This window comes from Chiroxiphia lanceolata, chromosome 3, assembly GCF_009829145.1.
Source record: "Chiroxiphia lanceolata isolate bChiLan1 chromosome 3, bChiLan1.pri, whole genome shotgun sequence".
Taxonomy (NCBI): domain Eukaryota; kingdom Metazoa; phylum Chordata; class Aves; order Passeriformes; family Pipridae; genus Chiroxiphia; species Chiroxiphia lanceolata.
In genome coordinates, this window is record NC_045639.1 from 39,040,092 (window position 1) to 39,061,350 (window position 21,259).

The 21,259-nt window shown below is 34.1% G+C and overlaps 1 protein-coding gene across 8 annotated transcripts in view; it reads right to left on the minus strand.

Annotated features, from left to right (window-relative positions):
* The window catches only part of RYR2 (ryanodine receptor 2), a 392,367-nt gene that overhangs the window by 23,519 nt on the left and 347,589 nt on the right, over positions 1-21,259 (minus strand). For 4 of the 8 annotated variants that reach the window (XM_032681774.1, XM_032681770.1, XM_032681771.1 and 1 more), the window contains 10 exons: positions 13,706-13,786; positions 12,641-12,729; positions 10,844-10,972; positions 9,327-9,431; positions 6,904-6,985; positions 4,522-5,825; positions 4,073-4,137; positions 2,923-3,070; positions 1,284-1,370; positions 237-455 (listed from right to left, as the gene is read on the minus strand). In XM_032681774.1, the coding sequence (XP_032537665.1) occupies positions 237-455; positions 1,284-1,370; positions 2,923-3,070; positions 4,073-4,137; positions 4,522-5,825; positions 6,904-6,985; positions 9,327-9,431; positions 10,844-10,972; positions 12,641-12,729; positions 13,706-13,786 (2,309 nt within the window). Of the gene's footprint in view, positions 1-236; positions 456-1,283; positions 1,371-2,922; positions 3,071-4,072; positions 4,138-4,521; positions 5,826-6,903; positions 6,986-9,326; positions 9,432-10,843; positions 10,973-12,640; positions 12,730-13,705; positions 13,787-18,120; positions 18,186-21,259 lie in introns of those variants that run through there. The other 4 variants (XM_032681773.1, XM_032681769.1, XM_032681772.1 and 1 more) reach the window with 3 other exon arrangements.

The window sequence follows — 21,259 nt, forward strand, 5'->3', positions numbered from 1 at the left end:
AAACAGCTTTTGATAGAAGTTATTGTTGTCGGCCAGACAATTACAGCAGATCTTCCTGAACTTCCTGAAAACATATATCAATTTCTGTTTACACTACACTAACAAAATATTATTTCTTTACATGATTTCCCTATCTGCTTAAGCAAGGTTGCTGTGACTTTGTTTCAATTTATACCGTTCAACAGATAAAAGAGTTTGGACCTAGAATACAAAAGAAAAGTTCAGTTTTTTCTTACTTTCAAACAGTAATACCCTATGATACAGAAGAATGAGATGACTGTGTGTAGGATGGCCAAAATCCGCAGCGTAGGCTCCATGTAGCCACTGCTTTCTTCCAGGACATAATGCACTGCAATGACCCTCTCATCATCACTTTCCAGGATGTTCAACTTTGTACTTTCACCATCAGATACCACAGGAAGTTCCTTTTCTTCTGTCACAGCAGATGTGGAGACCTGTTTAAATCACTTAATCTTAATATTGCAGTTTTATTTCCTTTGATATGAGTTTTACAGTAATACAAGCTAAATAGGATAGCTGAAAACAATGATACCAAGGACAATACAATGGTAAGACTTTTTTTGCATAAAAATGTCCAGAAAGAATAGCTTAGTGAGACCTTTTTATCTTGTTACACCAGCCTGTGATAGTGTGCTTTTTCTTTTCTTTTTTTCCACTGTCTATCCATTGTAGCAAATTTGGCCCATGATAAATTTTATCACATCAAATTCAAGGGCACAACCCTCTTAGAAGAAATCCAGTCAATTCCTGACAATCCCACATGTGGTCTCTATCTTCAGGGCTCTGCCAGAAACCGACTCGAATCCACAGACTCTAGAGTTGTATTAATGATACTGAAAGTTTCAACAAAATCAGTGATATTCTAGGTAGCTTGAGATGATGTGACTTCTTGTTGTACACACCCCCTCAGGAGAGCATAACAGCACAAGAAAACATCTCAACTGACATGGATTAGTTTAAGTTGCCAATGAAGGCTCGGCTTGGTTGGTTCACTGTACTGTGAAATGGAACATCTGAGGCATGGGTATGCCTTACAGCCTGCTGCTTTGTTGCAGCACAGAACTTTGTAAATAGATATTTGTGTACTGGAAGTCTCTTCTTACTTCACACAACCACTTCAGCTCTCCTCTAGATTTCTGAAGTGGTAGGATGAAGCAGGTATTTAATCTGTTAGGCTAGGCAGTTTTACCATGGCATATTGCCTACAAAACCCAAATTGTTTCCATTGTGCTACTTGAAAAGTAATATTTTGAAATATTTACCTTATAGAAAAGCAGGATAAAGTTGATGGCAAAAGCAACAAATAACGCCAACATCCTCATGTTGTAAAAGTTTCGGGCAAAATAATTCTGAAAATAGAACAGAACATAAATAAACTTTGACTAATAAAGATTCAGTCATAATTATTAGGTTCTTGCATGGAGAGGGTTTTTTGTGGGTTTTTTCCCTACAGCACTTTTTAATGGAATTTTAAATATTTTTAAAGAATCCAAACAAACAAAAAACCCTCAACAAACATTTTGAGTGATGCACAAATTCTCTCCTACTCCAGATTACAATAATGGATAAAGGACCTTTTGTTTCACTCCTTGCAGAAAGGATGAAGGATTTTTAATTGCCTCTTACATCTTTTTCATTGTCCTCTCAATACACATGGAGACAACATAGAGACATCACAATGTAATAGTAATGTAATAATAATACAGAAGTCTCCATTTTCCCTGCAATTCATTTTTTATTCATATGGCAAATTGTTACCAAGAAATAAAAATATCTGCATATAAGCTTATTTTAAGTCTTTTCCTATTCCAAAATCAAATGGATTTTTACCAGGTCAGCAAAAATTCATCTGTGACCTAAGTACTGTGAGTAGAAAGCTTCTCTGACATTATGATGCAATCAAAAGGAATGCAGAAATGTGCCTTTTCCATTCCTGACAATTCACAATCCTTTACAGTAGACATTGTGAATGCTTTAACTCTCCCACAGGAATTCCTCAATTTTTCAGCCGTAATTATAGATGACTATAAGTGAAATATTAAACAAAACTATTAGAAAAAAAAATCAAGTTAAATTTGCATGACTGCTATGTGACTAGCCTTAAAAAAATTAACCTCAGTTGAAAAGCAAAATTTAAACACCTAATATCCTAATAAGATTGTGACTACAGTTTTGTAGTTTTGCTATATTACTCATGTTAGAAGTAGGCTGTACCTAAACAATTATCTACTAGATAAATAGCAAAAGTGTATTTCTTTTTGCTTTGCATTTCACACTAGCCTCAGTGAATATGCATGGACTCTCCTAGCTAATAAAAGCATAGATTTTAAACAGTTCTACAGCTAACTCATCGATATCATATTTTACTTAGAGACTCTCATATGCAGTTTTACTATTTAATTAGTCTTATTTTCTACAGGTTTTGAGAAGTTTGACAAATATTAACTTGTTATTTCACAAAGAAAAAATCTGTAACATCTTTCCTTATTTGGTTTAGGTTAAGCATTGTATCTTAGGCAATTCTTTTTATAGGAGAGCTTGTAATTGCCCAAAGCTGTCTCTCAGGAAAGGAGAAATCCTACAGGCTCATTAGCTGCTGTAAAAATTCAGGAATTTTATTCCCAGAAAAATGCATGGATGTTTTCCAGTGACATACAGGCATCTCTGAAGGTCTGAGTTTGGGAAAATAATTCTCTGCCTAAGAATTAGTATCTTGTACACTATTTGTGTGTTTCTTTTCTCTAACATTTCCATTAAACCTTTGCTTTATGTTCTTTTTATGGATGATGGTGGATAGAAAAATGTGGTCTTTCAGATGCTATTTGTCTTTACATTGGTAGAATAATATGATGGTACATGTCTCTGCCAACAGCTAAACACATAATCTAGAGAACAGCTTACAAGAAGCTTCTGTTGGTATGCAATGATATTCTTCCAGAAGACTGATTCCTGAACTTCTGGTTCTCCATATCTGTGTGTATGAAGTTGTCTTAATTTCTGTTTCCCTTTGTCTTCCTTAGTTTTCTCTTCTTTTTCTCCATCTTCTCCTCTTAGGATACAAAAGAAGCCAAAATAGTATGTCAAGCCAATAAAAGTTAATAAGTTAGTAAAATTGCTAAACACAAAATTAAAATCACACACTGAAATAGGCTATTTCATCTTTTAATGAGGTTCAATGATGAGTCATGCGGTTCATGCAGTTCACGCACATGAGATGTATCCCTCTTCAATCCAAAGCACTGAGTGACAGTCTGTTTAAGTCTGCAGATAAATTTATTGCTTTGGCACCTTGAAGTGAGAATGCTAACTGGCAGAGGCAGGTAATCAAGAATCTGCCAACCTTATTACCGAAGGGTCTGCTTCATAATTGTGCAGATAAGAGTTGCAGTGACAAAATGTCTGTAAGCTGACAGCTGTATGTCTGTATGAATGCCTATATGTCTAAGTGTTCCCCTCCAACTTCATGCATTTGAACTATCTGGTTCTCACAAATGCTGCAGAAAACTTTGGTTCTTCTTGCAATTACAAGTCAAGCCTCAAGTTTCAAATTTTTTATTTCTGCCCACCTGATGAATTCATAAGTACCCACTCCAGAAGGAGACGGGAGTAAGAGTGTGTCAGCATCTGATGTGTGATTATCATCATGCTATCCCATTACAGAAAGTCAGAGTTAGTGGGCTGCCTTCTCCAAACACATGATCTGAAGAATTGTGAATTATTTAGAAGTTAATTTGACCTGTCAGCATGATAGATGAAAAGATCACAGAAGTACATTTGAAGCCAAACTTTTAAGTTACACTATTAATTTCTGTGTATCTCTCTACAAACAGAATAACTGATGTTCTAAACTGCTTCTCTTCTCAGAATATACTTGACAAACTTTCACTTTCACTTGAAAGTTTGTCATATTCAGAGTAGCTTCAGGGCAGCTAATAGTGCCAGGCACTTCACTCCTCACAGAGAATACAGGTATCACTGCAACTCACACAGCCAAGCAGAGCAATCAACAGTGAAGTGACCTTGTAGGATCTGACATTAAAGTAATACCTACTCTGCTTTTTCAGGTTCTGATTTTGTTTCCTCTTTCTCTTCCTTTTCATCTTCTTTCACCTGCTCCTACAGAAAGTCAGGTTTAAAAATATGTCTAAACACTGTTATACACTACAGAGTTAGCTTAAAAGAATACTCAGAGGGCAGAATGTTAGGTCTGTTTGATTTTGTTAAACAACCAAAACTCTGAGACAAGATGATAATTCAATTTACATTAATGAAGAAACAATTAACCACTGAGCTAAAAGTAAACCAAAACACCATGTACTTAGAGAAGGCTGTGGAAATTCAAGTTTATGACATGAGAAAGAGTAAGCCCTAGTAATGATATGTGATTCCCTTAACAACATGTCAGAAAATCCAGAAAAACAGAGATGCAAATTTCATTTCAAGACTATACTAACATATGAAAGAGGGAAACATACATCAAAAATAAAAGATACAGTTTACCTGGATTTTTTCCTGTACCTCAGGCATTGGAGTTATGGAGGGAGTGCTCAGTAAGTCACTCAAACCAGCGTTTGGATTGTGAGGGATTAATTTATACTGTCCACCTTCTCGTTTCAAATCCAAACCAAATATATCTGAGAGTAGATCACTCTCTTCTGATAAAGTCTGCAGATCTGTCAAGTCTTCTGTAGGCAATGCAGCTTCTGTTGGCTTTCTCTCCCCTTCTTCTCCTTCCCCACGCACCTCATCCTGAGTGGGATCTGGCATATTAGCTAACAGTTCAGCCACCTTGATTTTCTTTGCTCCTTCTACTAAGCTTCCTCCAAGCAGCAAACTGCAGATAATGCGAAAGAAGCCCCGGACAACACTAAAAGCAAAATGTAGTAAGCCCATCAAAATACTCCAGTAGGAAGAAAACAAAGCCATGACCATGTCCTTCATGGTCATTTTCTTCACTTTTTTCATCTGTTTCTTCAGGCTTTTCATGCTGAGCATTTTCATAAGAGTCATTAAATTATACTTGAGAGCTACTAATGCTGACTTCATGGTCACGAGAGAGAAGAAACCCATTCTTGGATCTTCTTCCTCAGGGTTATCTTTCTCATTCTCCTCTTTGTTTGCTGACCTTTCATTCAGATCTGACTCAGAGATCTGGGCAGCCAGTTGCATTTCAAAGATGGTATCCTCACAGAAGTTAACAAAAAGCTCCATCTTTTCTTTCTCCCCACCTTCATTTACAACATCAAATATAAATTGTCTCTTTGACTCTTTTACCTGAGGTTTCTCCCACTGAGTCCGACTTGACTCACTTATTTCGAAATAAACTCGTTCAATGCGCTTTGCGCTGCCCATGATTTCTATGCGTCCAAGGAAAGGCTGAAAGTAATTTAGCACACTCTCTGACAGTTCAAGAAAGGTTTGCAAGCGGGTATCATGGGGCATGTGCTCTGACAGGTTGGTCAGGAGAACAGCAACATTGAAACCAATGTCTTTTGCAGGTTCATGAAATCGTTTCACAAACTCCTCATAGTCCAAAGTCTCATTCTCATCTGTTTCAGCACATGACAGTAGAAACTCAGTTTCAGACTGGGTGTAATGCTTATGGCTTTCCATTGCCCTGTGAAAATCCCTCTTCGAAATTATCCCTTTACCATCAGGGTCATATTCTTTGAATGCATCAGAGGAAGTTAAATCCTTCAGTTTTAAGAACATATCAAAAAATTTCAGGATCATCTCCACATTGTTCGACGATTCCACAAGCATATCAACCATTTGCTTTCCAATAGTTCCATTCACAACATTACCTAGATGTGATGACAGGATATTAGAGATAATGATGACAGCAAATGTTTCATCAAAGAAAAGTGTATTATAATGACTAGTGAAATAATCAAAGAGTAAAAATGATAAACTGTTGGACAACACACTCATATGAGAAGCCAGCAGTAAAATCAGAAATCTTTTACTGATAACATTACCCTAAGACTTGGAAAAAAAAGTTACAGAAAGGAAGAACTAACAAGGTCTGTTGAGAAACATCTGTTACATCTAAAATAGAACTAAAAGTGGAGCAGCATATCATGAATTTCACTGTAGCACAACACAGACAGAGCTAGTGTCCCATTAGTTAGCATGAGCGGCTCAGCAGGTTATTCATGGAGCACAGCCTACAGTACTAAGAATTCACTTTGCTTCTCAGTGACCTATGAGCAAAGCAGTAGCAATGCATGCTACGCTGCAATCTATGTTGCATTTACTGCTCTCCCATTCTCTCAAGAAAACATAATAGGATACACATAAGAAGCAAAAAGAAAAAAAGATCTTTGAATCATCTATGTGTATATCTGGTTACTCTAGCACTAGAGGCACTAATACTATAGAGAAGCTAAATTAATAGTAGTATTATTTCTTGACAATGGTTATATTCCCTGAGGAATCATAATTTCATGACCTTGAACCTAGTCAGTCACTAGACAAATCAAAGTCTGTTCTTTATGGTTAAGAGCAATACCAAAATAAATGCAATATATTAAAGGTGCTAAAGTGACTGATAAACAGTTCACTTCCTAGAACTCGAGATTTCAACTTAAATAGTCAAAACTTTTTCATCTAAACCGAAAGAGAAACCAAGTTCATGGAAAGAAAGTAAATCTTCTGCTAGCCCTGGATTTTATACAATTCTGGCATTCAGAATTAATATCACTTATATTAACTGCACTAGCTAAATCTCCCATTCACTTTCAGATGTAAAAACTCTTCTGACAACTGAGACGTGAAAATTAAAAACTTTAAGGAAATTACAGCATTATTTCTCAAATGAAGAAAATCGCAAAGATAAAAACTGTTCAAAAACTGTGAAAGAGGATTTCAAATTTTTACTACCTTCCAGCATAGACAGCAACATGACAACCATATCTTTCTGAAGATCCATCAATTCCTTTAGCAATTCAATTTGACTGGAATCCTAAATAATGAACACAACATATATATATAATTAATAGGTTTATTTCTTTGACATTTATATATGTGCACACATATTTCACCTTGTAGAAATGAAACTTTGAAATTAGGAAGCTAGTAGTGTCAAAACTGGTAATACAGGGAGAATATATTTGACTGCTTGATTCCTGACAGTACATTTACAGGATCAAACATTTATACCATCATCTGTTTAGAGGGCAGTAATTTAATAAAGGCAAAGTGAAAACTGAAGGTGATGAAAAAATTTAAAACAATAACTCGGTATGTCAAGCTCAGATGATGCTTCTAAAATATTGTTGCTTTTGGTGTAATCCAGTTAACAGCTATGAAGACTTGCAAAAAACAGTAATAGCAGCAGCACATAGAGCTCAAAATGTAACACAATTCAGAATGAGTGGTTCCATTATGGGCCACTGAACTTTTTATGGGGAGAAAAAAAGTTGAAGTAAAAATTAAAAATATTTATTAATAAAGGTCTATTAATTAACATTCTTAGACATACATTATATATATTTTTACACATCTTTTATCTCATTGGACTTTAAATCAAGTTTACTATTTCATTTGCCAATGATTTCAACCTGGAGTCTATCTGGATGGATTTATTCAACTACTTAGTTTCTTCCTCAGCAATACTGTTGCATCATGCCATTGATAAGGCGTACTTGAGCATGGATGGACTTCAGAGAATGGTACAAAAATATCAATGTACTTTATGGCAACTTACATCTTGGATTGAAAACAGCATAAGTTGGAAATATTAAAGATTTCTAATTGATTTGTTTTGTAAGTTTTCATTATAAATCTTTAACTTACAAAAGTTGCATGTAAACTGGATGATCTTTGTTCATTTAGATTGAAAATTTTACTTCCATTTTCCACCTTACGGAGATTTCTTAAGTATGACCATTATCATGTTATTGCTTCCTAGTACCAGACTAGAGAGCGAAAATGCAAAAAAATACCTCAAAACCCAAACAACACAGTGATTTAGTTTTGTTCCTTTTTAAATCTTGTTTCAAATGTTCTTCAAAAGTGACAGGGAAACTTATCATTGAAAGAAAAAAACAAATACTTAGCCTAAGCAGGTCCCTTTTACAGTCAAGAGCCATATGGCAGCTCCTTATAAATCCACTTAGTTATACTCAACATCTTTGAAAACGGGCATTTCAACAGAATCTGAAAAACTTCACCATATATTCCTGTAATAAATATAAATTAACAAAAGAGCCCATGTCTATTCTGGTATTTCCCAAGACTCTGATGGTCCCCTTAAGGAGTTTCCAAATGGCAAGAGCTTGAGCTTCATGCAAAAGAAAGACATCATCACTATTTGTCACACGTTTTGAGTAGACTGTGCTTCTGTCATCCCACAGAACAGTGTAAGTAACTCCACACACTACAGTGGATCCTGTGCAAAGCTGCTTGGCTACCTTTAAAGAGGCAGGATTAGTATCATTATTTTCTAGATGCAATAATTAAAAGATGCTGTGAAGCCACTCTGGGCACAGCTGAGAATTTAAACTTGTCATTACTTTAAAAACAAATCTTGCCAAAAGCCACATCATATTTCATAAATAACACATAGCTACCATGTGTTTGACTCACTGTCAGTAACTACTTAAATACCTCTTTCCATGTTGTTTTAGTGGTACAGGAAGAAAGCACAGTAGCCACCATGGTGGTCTATGAAAATATTGACTGTTTTTTCAATTCTTAAAATTCTACGGGCATTTTAAATGCATTTAAATGCATTTAAATTCAATGCATTACTTTTGCAAAACAGGTTTGACTGAGATGTCCCTTCACTATTTCTATAGTGAGTACTCACATTCAAAAGCAATTCACCCATGATAAGGTCTGACTACTCTAAATCTCTGCTGAGAGTGGAAATAGCTTAGATGCAGATGGTTTGAACTATAGTCAATAAACATGAAGTAGGGTTCAATGCAGGACTCATCAATGAAGATGATGAGTCCTGCGTAAAAGGATCATGAAAAACTTCAGAAAACATTGTGACAGAATTTTGGTACAAAAGACTGAAACTGAGAGTTCTTTCTGAATATCAGTGATATGCTTCATTTGCAGCTTGATCTAATCTGCTTTGTGCCTGTGGCCAGCAATCCAATTACAGGCCCGCCATTCACATCCACTACAGTTTTCTAATTTACTCCCTCAATTCAATTGTATTCTATCACCTCTCCCTTTTCTTCATATTTCCTCTATTAACTGGTATTATTAATGACTCAAACATATTAATATGTTTGTTTTTCTTTTACAAAAATGCTAGTAACTTATAAAGGAAAAGTAAAACAAAACAATACCTGAGACAGCTTCATCTGCATGTGGGCAAACACATGAAGGAAACCAACGACAGCATCCCACAGCCTGCTATGTGCCAGACTTTGCTGATTCCCAGTACATGGCCCCTGTGTTCAGGCAACAAAACAGAAAAAAAAAAAGCCAAACAAAAAAGAAAACCAGAGTTTGTTTGCAAGAAATGCAACAAAACCAGGAAGGAAGATACATAAGCAGTGCATAGTTTGGGGCTTAGGGGTGTCCTTTAGAAACTGCTATGAAAAATTAAACATATCTAGAATTACGTATCCAAGAACACCACTAACTGTAAACAATGCCTACTCCTAATAATCATTCTGCCTCTGTTTTGGACAAGTCTCAATATACTAATCGAGGACCACAAAGAGTGTATCTCCTTGCAACTTTAAACAACAAATGCTAACAGGGTACAAATCTTCAAGTTGATTCTTCCCTATGTACTTCTGTAAATCAGGAATAACTTTTATAGAAGGTTAATGCAAAATGTGCCTAAGGGATTAGAGAATCAGTCTCCCGAGTTTTTCCTCACAGCATATTCTAGCTGTTGTAGAAGACAATGCTAAAGAATATTTAAAAAGAAATCCAACTTCTGAAAAGAAGGAATACAAAATCTTTCAAAGCCTCAAAGGGCAAGAAAAAAAGTTCTCCCAGATAAAAACACTACTTGTGATTTGAGAAATTCAAATACATTAAATATATATACACACACATGTATGTTGCCTCTTCTCATATTTATTCAGTCCTATTCTATCACATTTCATCCTCATGAACTATAAAATACTATTTTCATATTAATGATCTTCATCTGAATGAAAACACTATAATAGACACCTAATAGTCTAACGAAATTCTCTCTAACCTGCTTATTATTTGCAGAAACAAACTGTAATATTGTTGACTTATTTACATGAGGAATTAATGCAGTACTAAATTACACTAAATTGTTAAGATATCATGGAAGAACTGCTATATTGTTATTTTCACAGAAATTATCCCAATCTCATTTATTGCTGAGTCCACCTCAAGTGCATCTCTACAACTCTCAAATGCAACATGTGAATTCATCATTTCAAACACAGCGTTGTTGCCTTAAAACAGCCTTATTCATGACAGAAATCTCTATCTAATGTTATATCAACTAAATAGCAACTATCTCACTGACAGTAGTTACTCAATGGAATAAAAGTAAAAACTTTAATGTGGGTAACACCACTGCAGTTTAATCCAAATTAAAAACAAAACAAAACTCTACTATCTTATTAACAACCAAAGGATGTTTATTAATAATTTTAATTTTTAATAAATTGCTAAGATTGAAAAAGAGTAGTGATAGATATATATATACTTGAATATTTTACTTCCTACATAAACAAATGCATCAATGTTGAAGCACAAATGCATCTATTTTATATTTCTATGTTATATCTAGCTACTTTATATTTTTATGCCAAAAGTATGAATAGTTTTCTTTCAAATCCATAAAATTCAAAATAAATTAATTTACCTGGATATACTCTGTAAGAGTATTGAATACTTGTTTTGCAACCTGGATGGCTTTGGAAAAATTTCGTTGTCCTTGCTCATCAATAACATCCTTCCCAGAATAATACCAATAGAAATCACTAATGGATTCCTAAAAAAAAAAAAAAAAAACAACCAGTTGCAAAAAGCACAAAGAGATTATGTAGTCAAACTGGCTCTAGTTGGTTATTCAGCAAGATAAGAAAAACAACTTTGACAGCATTCCAGTTTGGAAAGGTATTTAACTTATAAAGGCTTCAACTGACCCCTCCCTAAACGATTCTGAAGTACTACTTCAAGAATTGTAGTTTCATCTCAAGGGAATCAATAGAAAAACAAATACACTGAAATAAATAATTACAAAACCCCACAGCAAACCTCAAAATAAGATTAAATAAAAAATTAGATCTGTTGGTATTTGCTCTTAGAAATAGAACAGCCTGCATTCTGAAAAGGAGCGCTCGGTAGCACTGCCCTGTTGTGTGCTGTTCGTTAAACAATGTCTCCTACTTCATGCTTGACACCTAGTCAATAATGGGAGTAAATGTTGTTTTGTGTGCATGATTCCTCTCTCCATCTTCCCTAAAGGCGAGCTTATTAAAGTTTCAACAAAGCAAGCAACGGAATTAGAATCATTGTATTGTCCCTACAACTTCTACAGAATGCATAAGGATATAAAGCAACATTGATAACAGGAGTAATGCAAAAAAACCCAAACAAAACAAAACAAAAGAAAAAAACAAACACAGAAACCCCCATCCATTTTCAAAACTTGGAATTCTCAAGCCAAATAAATAAATGGCTAAGGGGAACTAGACAAATAAACAATAATTAAAAAAACAACCAAACAAAAACAAACCAGAAACATACCAAAATATATTATCACCTACAGTGATTTCCAGAAAGATGAAAATTACAAGTAAAATTTATTAACATTTATCACAAAATATGTCTTTCACATGGTTCAATCTGGAAACAAATCAGAATTTTTATTACTTCCTACTGGGTTGTGACAACACAATGTTTTCCTATTTAAAGATTTGGGAGATAATTCAAATTAGATGGCTGAAGGGTTTTTAATCTAGCACTGTGCTTTTGTTTTTCTTTTTGCCTTTTATTTCCCTCCTTAGAAAACCATGTGCTGTTCTTATGCTTCACTTCACACCAGCCTATGACTATTTATTCATACAGAAGCCAGTGTTCAGACTAAATCAGAGCATGGATGAAAAAGCAGCTGGCTAAAGCTGAACTCGAGCAATACAAAACGCTCCTCAGTCACAGGGTAGTTTCAGCCAACAACTGGCTACTTGTGTTCACTGATACACTTAGCACTTATCCACCTTCTGCCTCCTTTCCTTAGTTAACAGGCTTCACTGCATTCTTGCACATAATGGTTGAAAACAGTCTTTCACACTTATGACACCTTTACTCTTCTGGTAAAAAATATAAAGAACCATAAGCAGTAGAGAATTTCAGCCTTTCTCATCAGTTTGGGCTACATTGACCAGAATAAATACCATGACAAATAAATGTGCTTCTCTAATAAAAATGAACATTTTGTGATAAGGATCAAATATGATTTTGCTGGAAAGTAAATTTTTTTTCTGGCAGTAAATATTACATTACTGAAATAAATTCCAGAGAAATTAGGAAACCTGAAGTCTCCTCATACAAACTTCTGCTGTATGATCAAAAGTAATGAAAGAATAAATAAAAAATGAAAATATTGTATAGAAACAAGTTATTGTTGTCATCCTTAATTAGTATATAAGTTACCTACCTGAACCCTTAATAAGTAATCCACAGTAGAAATTATAATATTAACAGTTGTGTTGTTGCCAGTTTGAGTTCTTAGGTAATTCTGAAAATCTAAAAATTAAAATAAAAGTTTAATTTAAGTAATAAACCTATTTCTGAAAATTAATTCTGATATAAGATGATCTAGAAAAGTCTATTATAGAGGCATGGATTATTTTTTTTCCTTCTTTTTTTTTTATTTTTTTTTTCAACAAACCATTGTATAGAGTTTTAGCATTTTATTGTAGAGATCACATACCAGTGAACTTCTGAAGCCAGAAGCTTGCTTGTCTATTTCACCTGTAAAATTTAACTTGGCCTTATTTTAATCTCATTTATAACTAGAACTACATCAATATCAACCTAATTATACCTAGTATATATTTTGTTAAGCAAAATCAAAATTAAATCACATAATTATACAGACCCTGATAACTAAGTCAAAAATAGGTCCAATGGCTAAAACAGAAAACTATCCTTTTTATTATTATTATTATTCCTTAAGAATGACACAGAGAACACACGGAAATGTATTTAATGATAAAAATACACAACATCATACATTTTTGCTATGTGTTTTTATATATTTAAAAGAGATGCTATTTCTTCAAGAAAGGTATTGTGTACATTGTAATTTCACATACAATTCTTATTGACATTAGTGGCAAATAGCACACACCAGAAAGCATATAAATGCCAAAGGACAGTAAATATAACTTCCTGTTACATTTTGCTCTGAATCTTCCCTGTCTAGAAGTCATAAACCATGTACATTTTCCTATATAAATCTACCTTTCCTAGTTGATCAAGATTCAAAACTCATAATTTTGGAAACCATTATCTTTTTAACAAACTTTTCTTCAAAGTTAAGGCTGTTAAAAGATCTGGCAGTTTAATTCCACATACATATTTTCCTTTCATGTACAGTCTAGCAGCAACTCCACATTTCACAACATTTTATGAAGGCTGCCAAATCTTCCCCAATGAAGAGCTTTTATTTGCAGTTACCATCACCTTGACTTGGCTGACAGGCAGCCTGCCCACAAACCTGAATTATGTCCTTCACAAAGCAATTGAAGGAAGCGGAAGAGGTCACAAGTGAATTCATCATCCTGCATCACCTTTTCTCCTGTAGAAAGGCCAGATTAAAGCAGGTTATCACAGTCTGCCAAGTAACACCCCATAGCCTCTGAAGAAAATCTCCATAATTAATATTAAGAAAGAAAGAAGGGGAGAGAAAATTTATAACCTCCAATCTATCTGAAGCACGTATGACTTGTGCTTGGCAGATAGTTATTTGGTTATAAAAAAAAAGAAAAAATTAAATTACAAAACTTAACTTTTGATTTATAAATATGGCAGCATGAGCTTGGCAACATTTTATAAAAAATCCCTGATTTACATTCTTGTTTGACTTCACAGGGCATGGATGCTTCATCACATAGAAAGGTAAAAACTGGATTAATTTGGTTCCGATTCATCACAAAACCAGGTACTTAAAATACAGAATGAGATTTAATCAAACAGTGATGAAAATCATTCCTCAAATAAACTATTAGATTTTAAAATATTCTAAAATAACCCATTAAATTTACAGCTATGTGCATTTTCAAGAATCACTTAGGCTGAAATATTTAATGATTTAGCACCTGTCTGTTGCTGACACAAAATGTTAGGCATTTGTCTCCCTTGACAAAATAAGGCAATAGATTTATAATGAATTAAGACTAAATGCCAAAATGCTCTACTGAACTAGCCCCTTCAGTTCATGTTTTTGATAAATAGCTAATAGCCAAATGAATAAAGCTTCAAATTATTTTCTTGATTTTTTTCACAAGAAACAATACACTAAAAAGCCCTCAATTAACCACTGCTATGTCAAGTACATCAGTACGTGCAGTTAACTTAGTACAGGGACGTGTGAAGAGGAAAAACAACTATTCACCCAGGAAAAAAAATCACAACTGAGGAAAGTGTAGAACAGCTAATAAAATGGCACAGGAGGACAACAATATAGATGTTAAAAAAATAAAGGCCACCTATTGAAAGTAAAATTCCCATTTAGGACCTTGGAAATGTATTTGGAATATATATGGCAAGAAAAATCGACTTTTTAAGACTATACATCCTTCAAATATGTGCTATTTGTTGACAAGAAAAGGGAGATAAAAATGTAAGCAAACTGCAAAAGAATGTGGAAGAATTTTTGTTCAGGGAAGACAACTGAGGCTCTACAAAAACAATATCTTTAGTATGTGAACAGGAGACCAGAAGACTGAGTAAAGGAATTAAAATTTAAAAGAAAAAAGAATTTAAAAATATTACAGATAATATCTAAATTAACAGTTACTTCCATACAGTTGTATTGGTGCATCATTCTAATTATAATGTCTACATTTATAAATTACTATATTATTATAATTAGATTATTACTGTTTGTGCTGGTTTGGGCTGTGATCAAGTTGATTTTCTTCATAGTAGTCAGCTGAATTGTAAACAGTATTTAGTACAATTTGGAATATAAATAAACATGATCAGCAGTTTAACTTTACATAAAGTCATGAACAATTACAAGTTCAAGCTAATGGACTTATCCATCCAGAGCCTGTGAATTTTAAAGTGAGAAGCTTCAGTACAATGGTAGGAATAGGAAGTAAAAGCATTTTGAAAACTGATACGAATATTTTAAAGTACAAAATTTCATTCTTTTCTGTTGTCATTAAGTCATAATCTTTTGTATTAATATTAATCGCTAAGGTATATGTCAACACACTTTCTTGTAACATAGGGAAAGATAAAATGCTCTTTCTCCTAACTCTAGATGTGGACTTAGGGCAGTTGTAAACAATATGCAATTCTTTCTCCAAGGATGAATTCAAATACCGTAAATGACATTCCATGACATTTTTCTCCATTGCATTTATAAGTACCAGACACACAGTTTTTCAGTCACAGAAGACTGAAAAGCCTTTCAGCTAATTAAGCAATGAAAAATAAATTACTGTTTCTATCCAAGCTGATTTTGTATACATACAATACATGCCCAAGAAGGCAAAATCAGGAGGTGGCTGTGCTCTTAAAAGCTGGATAATATTATCCAACATTATATGCAGGTTCGGCCCAGCAAGATACTTTCATGTGTTGCATGGCAAAAGCCAGAGTGTTGAATATTCTGCAGGATTAGTCACTCTCTTTTTGATTTAATTCCTTTCATGCTTAAAAAGTTACACTTGGAGTCACATGCTTTGTTGGTCTAGATGAATATTTATATATTGCAAAAGTAAGCATTACAGAAAGCCAAATATTTGGTGAAGCCTGTACCATCACACATGTAATGCACGTAGCTTGACTGCTGAGATGGCAATGATTTTAGAAAATAACTCACAGGGAACATTGCTTGTAAAGATCAAGCCCATAAAAAGCCCAACCTTTTCGCTCATACAGGTACCACTGAATCAAAGCCAATAAAACTACAGAATAAGTTACAGCTTAATATTTTTTGACCTCTGTTTTTCTTGCCCTTTTAGGAAGTAAGATTTTTCAGAACAAGAAGGAAAACAAGTCTCCAATTAAAATGTTATACAGATTAATTTATGAAGTAATCTCTTGGTTTTTAATACACTTACTGGAGTTTGGGATTTTTTATTAAATGAATTCCATTTTTAATATTGGAAGGGCTTGGAAAGGTCTTTTAATTAGCTCCACTGTAAATAAAACAACCATGAATAAAAGTTATTGAAAAATTCTTCAAAATCAGAAGGTGTTTAGGTACATCATAAATTGAAAGGTCCATTCTTTTTAGAAATATTTTTTCATATTTCAAAATGAAGCAAACCCCCCCCCCCCAAATCAAACAACCTGGTCACACTAAGATTTAAAATAATCCTGGTTTCCAATTTTTACAGCTGATCAAAATCCAACTAGAACCAACATTGGTAATGACAGGAATTTTAATTTTCAGATGTTACTGACAGCAAGTGGTGCCTTACTGGTAACTGCAGAATGGAAGTGGAGATCGATTTCTTTCTATAACATCTATGGGAGCAACCACTGTTGCTGTGCACACAAATTCATGCCAGTTCACACAAAGATTTGCAAAGATACTGTACTTAAAAACATATACACTGCACAGAGTACAATTTAGACTGTCACAAATTTCTGTTGGTATAAGCTATATTCTGGCATATATTTGCTTAGCTGTTAAAATGCTGCCATTGCTCATGCTGTATGTAAATTATATGGCTGCACACATGAAGGCTTTAAACCTATAGCTTTTGCAAAACTGGCAGGTTGTGTTGGTGATATACAAGAACAGATGTATCATGTGGAGGAAATGAAAATAAAATTCAATGAAAAATTAAATACATGTTTTTTTCCTTGAAAGTGCATGTGTCCAAGTTCAATAATTCTCCCTCTTTTTTTTTTTTTTTAAATCCTCAGTGGTAAAGATCTGACTTCTATTACTACTCAGAAACATGGGTCTGATGCTGCATATTACAAAAATATACAAATACTTTCAGTTTTCAAAAGGGAATATGGCTCCTTTTTGATGGCTGTTAAGCAAGAGCATAGCTCTCACACAATAAAGCAAGTGAATTTATTCTTATCACAAGACATAGATCATATTGGGTTGGATTGTGAGTCCTGCATACCTTTGACTTCTCAACAATCTAACTCAAATAAGAAAGCACTTGTTTTCTCACTGGGCGACACAGAACAACTTCTCTGAAGTTACTCCAGTTCCCTTTTAAATGCAAACACTGATTCAAATACAGTGATATAAAGGTGGAAAACACCTCTCCAATGTAGGCTGCAGTGGATCACATAGAATTTAAACATCCACTTTAAGCATGATGAGGCTGTTGAAGAACAAAAGCACATTTATTGATTTCACACTGTTAACAACTGAAAATAGCCCTGACGTGAACCCACAGTATAGCTAGTTATTATATCACGTGTACCACTCTCACTCAGATTGATATAGAGTCCTTTAAGAGCTACTGTCAGATCAAATCTCATTCTACAATTGTATTTTATTAAAATAAGTCTTCTGAAAACTTATGGAGAAAGAAGAGAGTGCCATGATACAATATTAAAAGATTAAAACCTAAAATAGACCTTTCTGAAAAAAGGGGGGGGGTAAAAGGTAAAGTAATATAAGTGTAAACTTAAAATCTTAAATTTAGTACTTTATATGACAAGTAATACAAATCTCTCCAAAGGAAAAAAACATTGCACTTTCAAGATTTTTGTGACTCACAGTGAAATAGCAAAGAGTATGAGTGTTAAATGAAAAACCATTGCAAGATAATAAGCATTTCTACATGTCTTTGGTTTTGAACCCTCCTTTTTGGAAAAGGAAACAGAACAATCAAAACAAAATACATACAGAAGAAACAACATTGAGTACACCACAAAAACAAGTAAGAAACACGTTTGCTAAAGAACCATCAATGTTGTTACCAGTGGGGGTTCCAGGGTTTGAAAAGGGAAGGTAGTACCAGTCAGAGGAATATCAGGACAAGGCATTTACGATGTGGACAGCACAAAGAAACAATTGGAATAGAGCAATAAATCTCATATCCATGTTGACTCAAAACAGGGCTTTCTATCTGTTGCTAAGGTTGACATGGGACCAGAAACAAGGACTGCATATGAGGAAAAGTTGAGTCTATTCCCATAAGTGTCAACGGCAGTTTTTCTTTGACTTAGGGAATAATAGTTTCAGACCTACAGGTTGCAAACTCAATGACAATTACTCATTAATGTGCTTCTGCAGCAGATGACATGAGAAACCATTAAAATGCACATTTTACATCCCATCATTCCCATGGGAATATAATTGAGGAGTAATTCATTACTTATAAAATAAGCATCTCCCTCAAAAACAAAAAGGAGAGAAAATCTTTCTAATCTTTGGTATTTTCTTTGAAGTATGTACAGACGGTTATTCATAGGATTGCAGACATAAGAAACTGGGTATCCCATAAAATCTAGATACTTTGAAACTGTTCACTACAGGACTTTCCCCACAGACACACTGGCTTGGCTTTCTAATGCTATCAGGTATTAATACCAGTACCTGTACAGCTCTTACGTAAACTACTTTTCAATTAATTGAAAACAGTGTGGTTCATAATATTAAAAAAAGTTATTTGAAGGTAGCATAATATCAACAATAATGTAACCCTGAAAAAGAAAATTACAGTCTTTTTAGCTTGAATTTGCTTTTCCTGTTTTCTTGAATTTTCAGTAGCTGGACAATAATACATAAGAAAAGATGCTGTTAGGAAATATTATCCCTTTGTGCCAAGAAATCTTTGACAGTGATTACTGTATCTTGGCACTGTTGCTGTTCAGTAACAAAGAAAACAAAAAGAAAATTATCCTAATTACTGTGTAGAATTTTGTTAATCTGCCAAATAAAAATTTTCCACTGAGAAAACAAATAAAACACCAGATCAGCCTCCTCCTCAACATTTGGCTAATGAAAAGACACTTCTGTGTTTGAGCTTATTGTTTCTGCTGACTGGTATACACATTTTGTATTTTAAATTCCCTTTTCACATGGTGACATGAACATTTCATGGCAACTGCTCCTACAAAGCTCTTCCATTACTTGAAGAAAAGAACTTTTGAGGTATAGCAACCTTAACACATCAAGCAGCTTTCCAAACAAGGAAGAGGCACCTGCAAACAGTATTGATTTCTCTAATTTAGTGATGCACCACCTCTTTCTTGTATCAACTCCTGACTGCATTAGATAAACCTAACCAGTGGCACATCCTCTCCTTACTAACCACCCTCAAATCCTCACTGGATCCACCACTGATTTCCTGTGCTTGCACAAATCAGTGCAGCAATAAAGCCACATTCAATACACAGCATAAAGGCTACAGGAGGACTATAGCACAAGGCTTTGTGTATATATATAATATTATTTTCCTTTTAACATTCATCCATCGCAAATACTGGGCTAACTAAAATGAAAATAAATAGAAAGGAACAGGAAAAAAAAAGTATAAAAAAGCTTGCTGCTCTTATATCTAGTGTGTCAATCACTGTGCAAATCCTTAGAAAGGGAGGAAGAACAAAGTAGGGAGATTTGACATGGAAACCAAGAATTTTAGAATAAATAATTGTAATAATAATAGAAAAGTCACACTAGTCTAGCAGTCTTACAGGAACAAAAAAATCTCATAATGTTCAGGAGCTGTCCAGTGCTGACACAAAGCTAAGAGCAGGGAAAAATAAGGAATAGGCAGTTGTTTTTAATAATTACCACGCTCATGAGTGATGACTGAGGAAGGGAGAACAGGACAATTAGTTCAAAGAAAAAGAAACAGGGAAAAAAGAAAAAAAAAAGGTGAGAAATTTTTTTTAGAAAATACAAAGTACAGTTAGTATTGGTTTTGGTAAAATTAGTTCTGTACTAGAAGAGAAACATCAAATAAATAGAAAAGGAAAAAAAGTCCTTCAAATGAGGAAGCACGGAATACTCTTAATATTGGTAGAGTCAGTTATGCAGCAATTAAGGGTTTATTTATATTTTCATGCAAAATAGTCACCACTAGAAACAGAGCAGTGGTCAAAAGAAAAATTAATTTGACAGTCCATTTCAAAATCCAACATTATGAATAAGTTTAATTATATAATAATAGAAATATTGTCCAAAAGAACAAAACACTATGCAGAGTAATCCTCAGTAAAACATGATAGTAATGGCCAAAATTTATACACCAGATAGCTGCACCAGTGCTCAATTCACAATCTTGCAGCCAAATTTTATCCACATGGTTTCACTTTTTGTTTACTCATATAAGTCTGGCAGGACTTAATCTATAATTTAAACTGTGGGAGCACTTTCAGAGAAGCAGCATTTTTGACTAGTCTTGAAGTCATTCAGTCAAATTTAATAGTTCATGAAAAATCATTATTTGTGACAAGCAGCTAAATATTAAAGAAATAGGCCGCATAAAAGATCTACTGGCACAACAGACAACAGAGATCTACTGGTACAACAGAGATCTCGAACCATGACAAGGATATACAGTGTTGTTGGTATGAATTATGATCCTTCAAGTGCAATAAGGATTATACAGTCAAGCTTTTTTACCTTGTTTTTAAGATAAAAACATGTTAAAAGATTAGGTCACTGTAGGATTTAGCTATAAAAATTCACTGTAAAAAATTCTGAGGATAAGGGAAGAAAATGTGCTCTGGTAGCTCTCGTAAGTATAGTAAGAATGAACTTAATATTTTCAGACAGCCACAGTAAGGGAGTAGTAGAACTTACTGTCAGACAGAAGAAAGGAATTGACAGTGAACTGACAACAACAAGGGCAGAAAGCCAAATTGGTTCAAAGTCAAAAGTAAAGTGAAAATTTTGTAATATTTCCCCAAAGACAAACAGAAAAGAAACAGCTTTCCCAGTAGGCTTTTCTTCAAACAGCAAATAAAGTTCTCCCTACCACTTATATTTAACTTATAGCTTAACTAAATTGTGTGGTTTTCACTTTAAGAAATCAGGTGGGAACTTATAATTTCATTTTAGACTTAAACTGGTTAGGAACTCCTGAAATGTTTTACATGCATAAACACT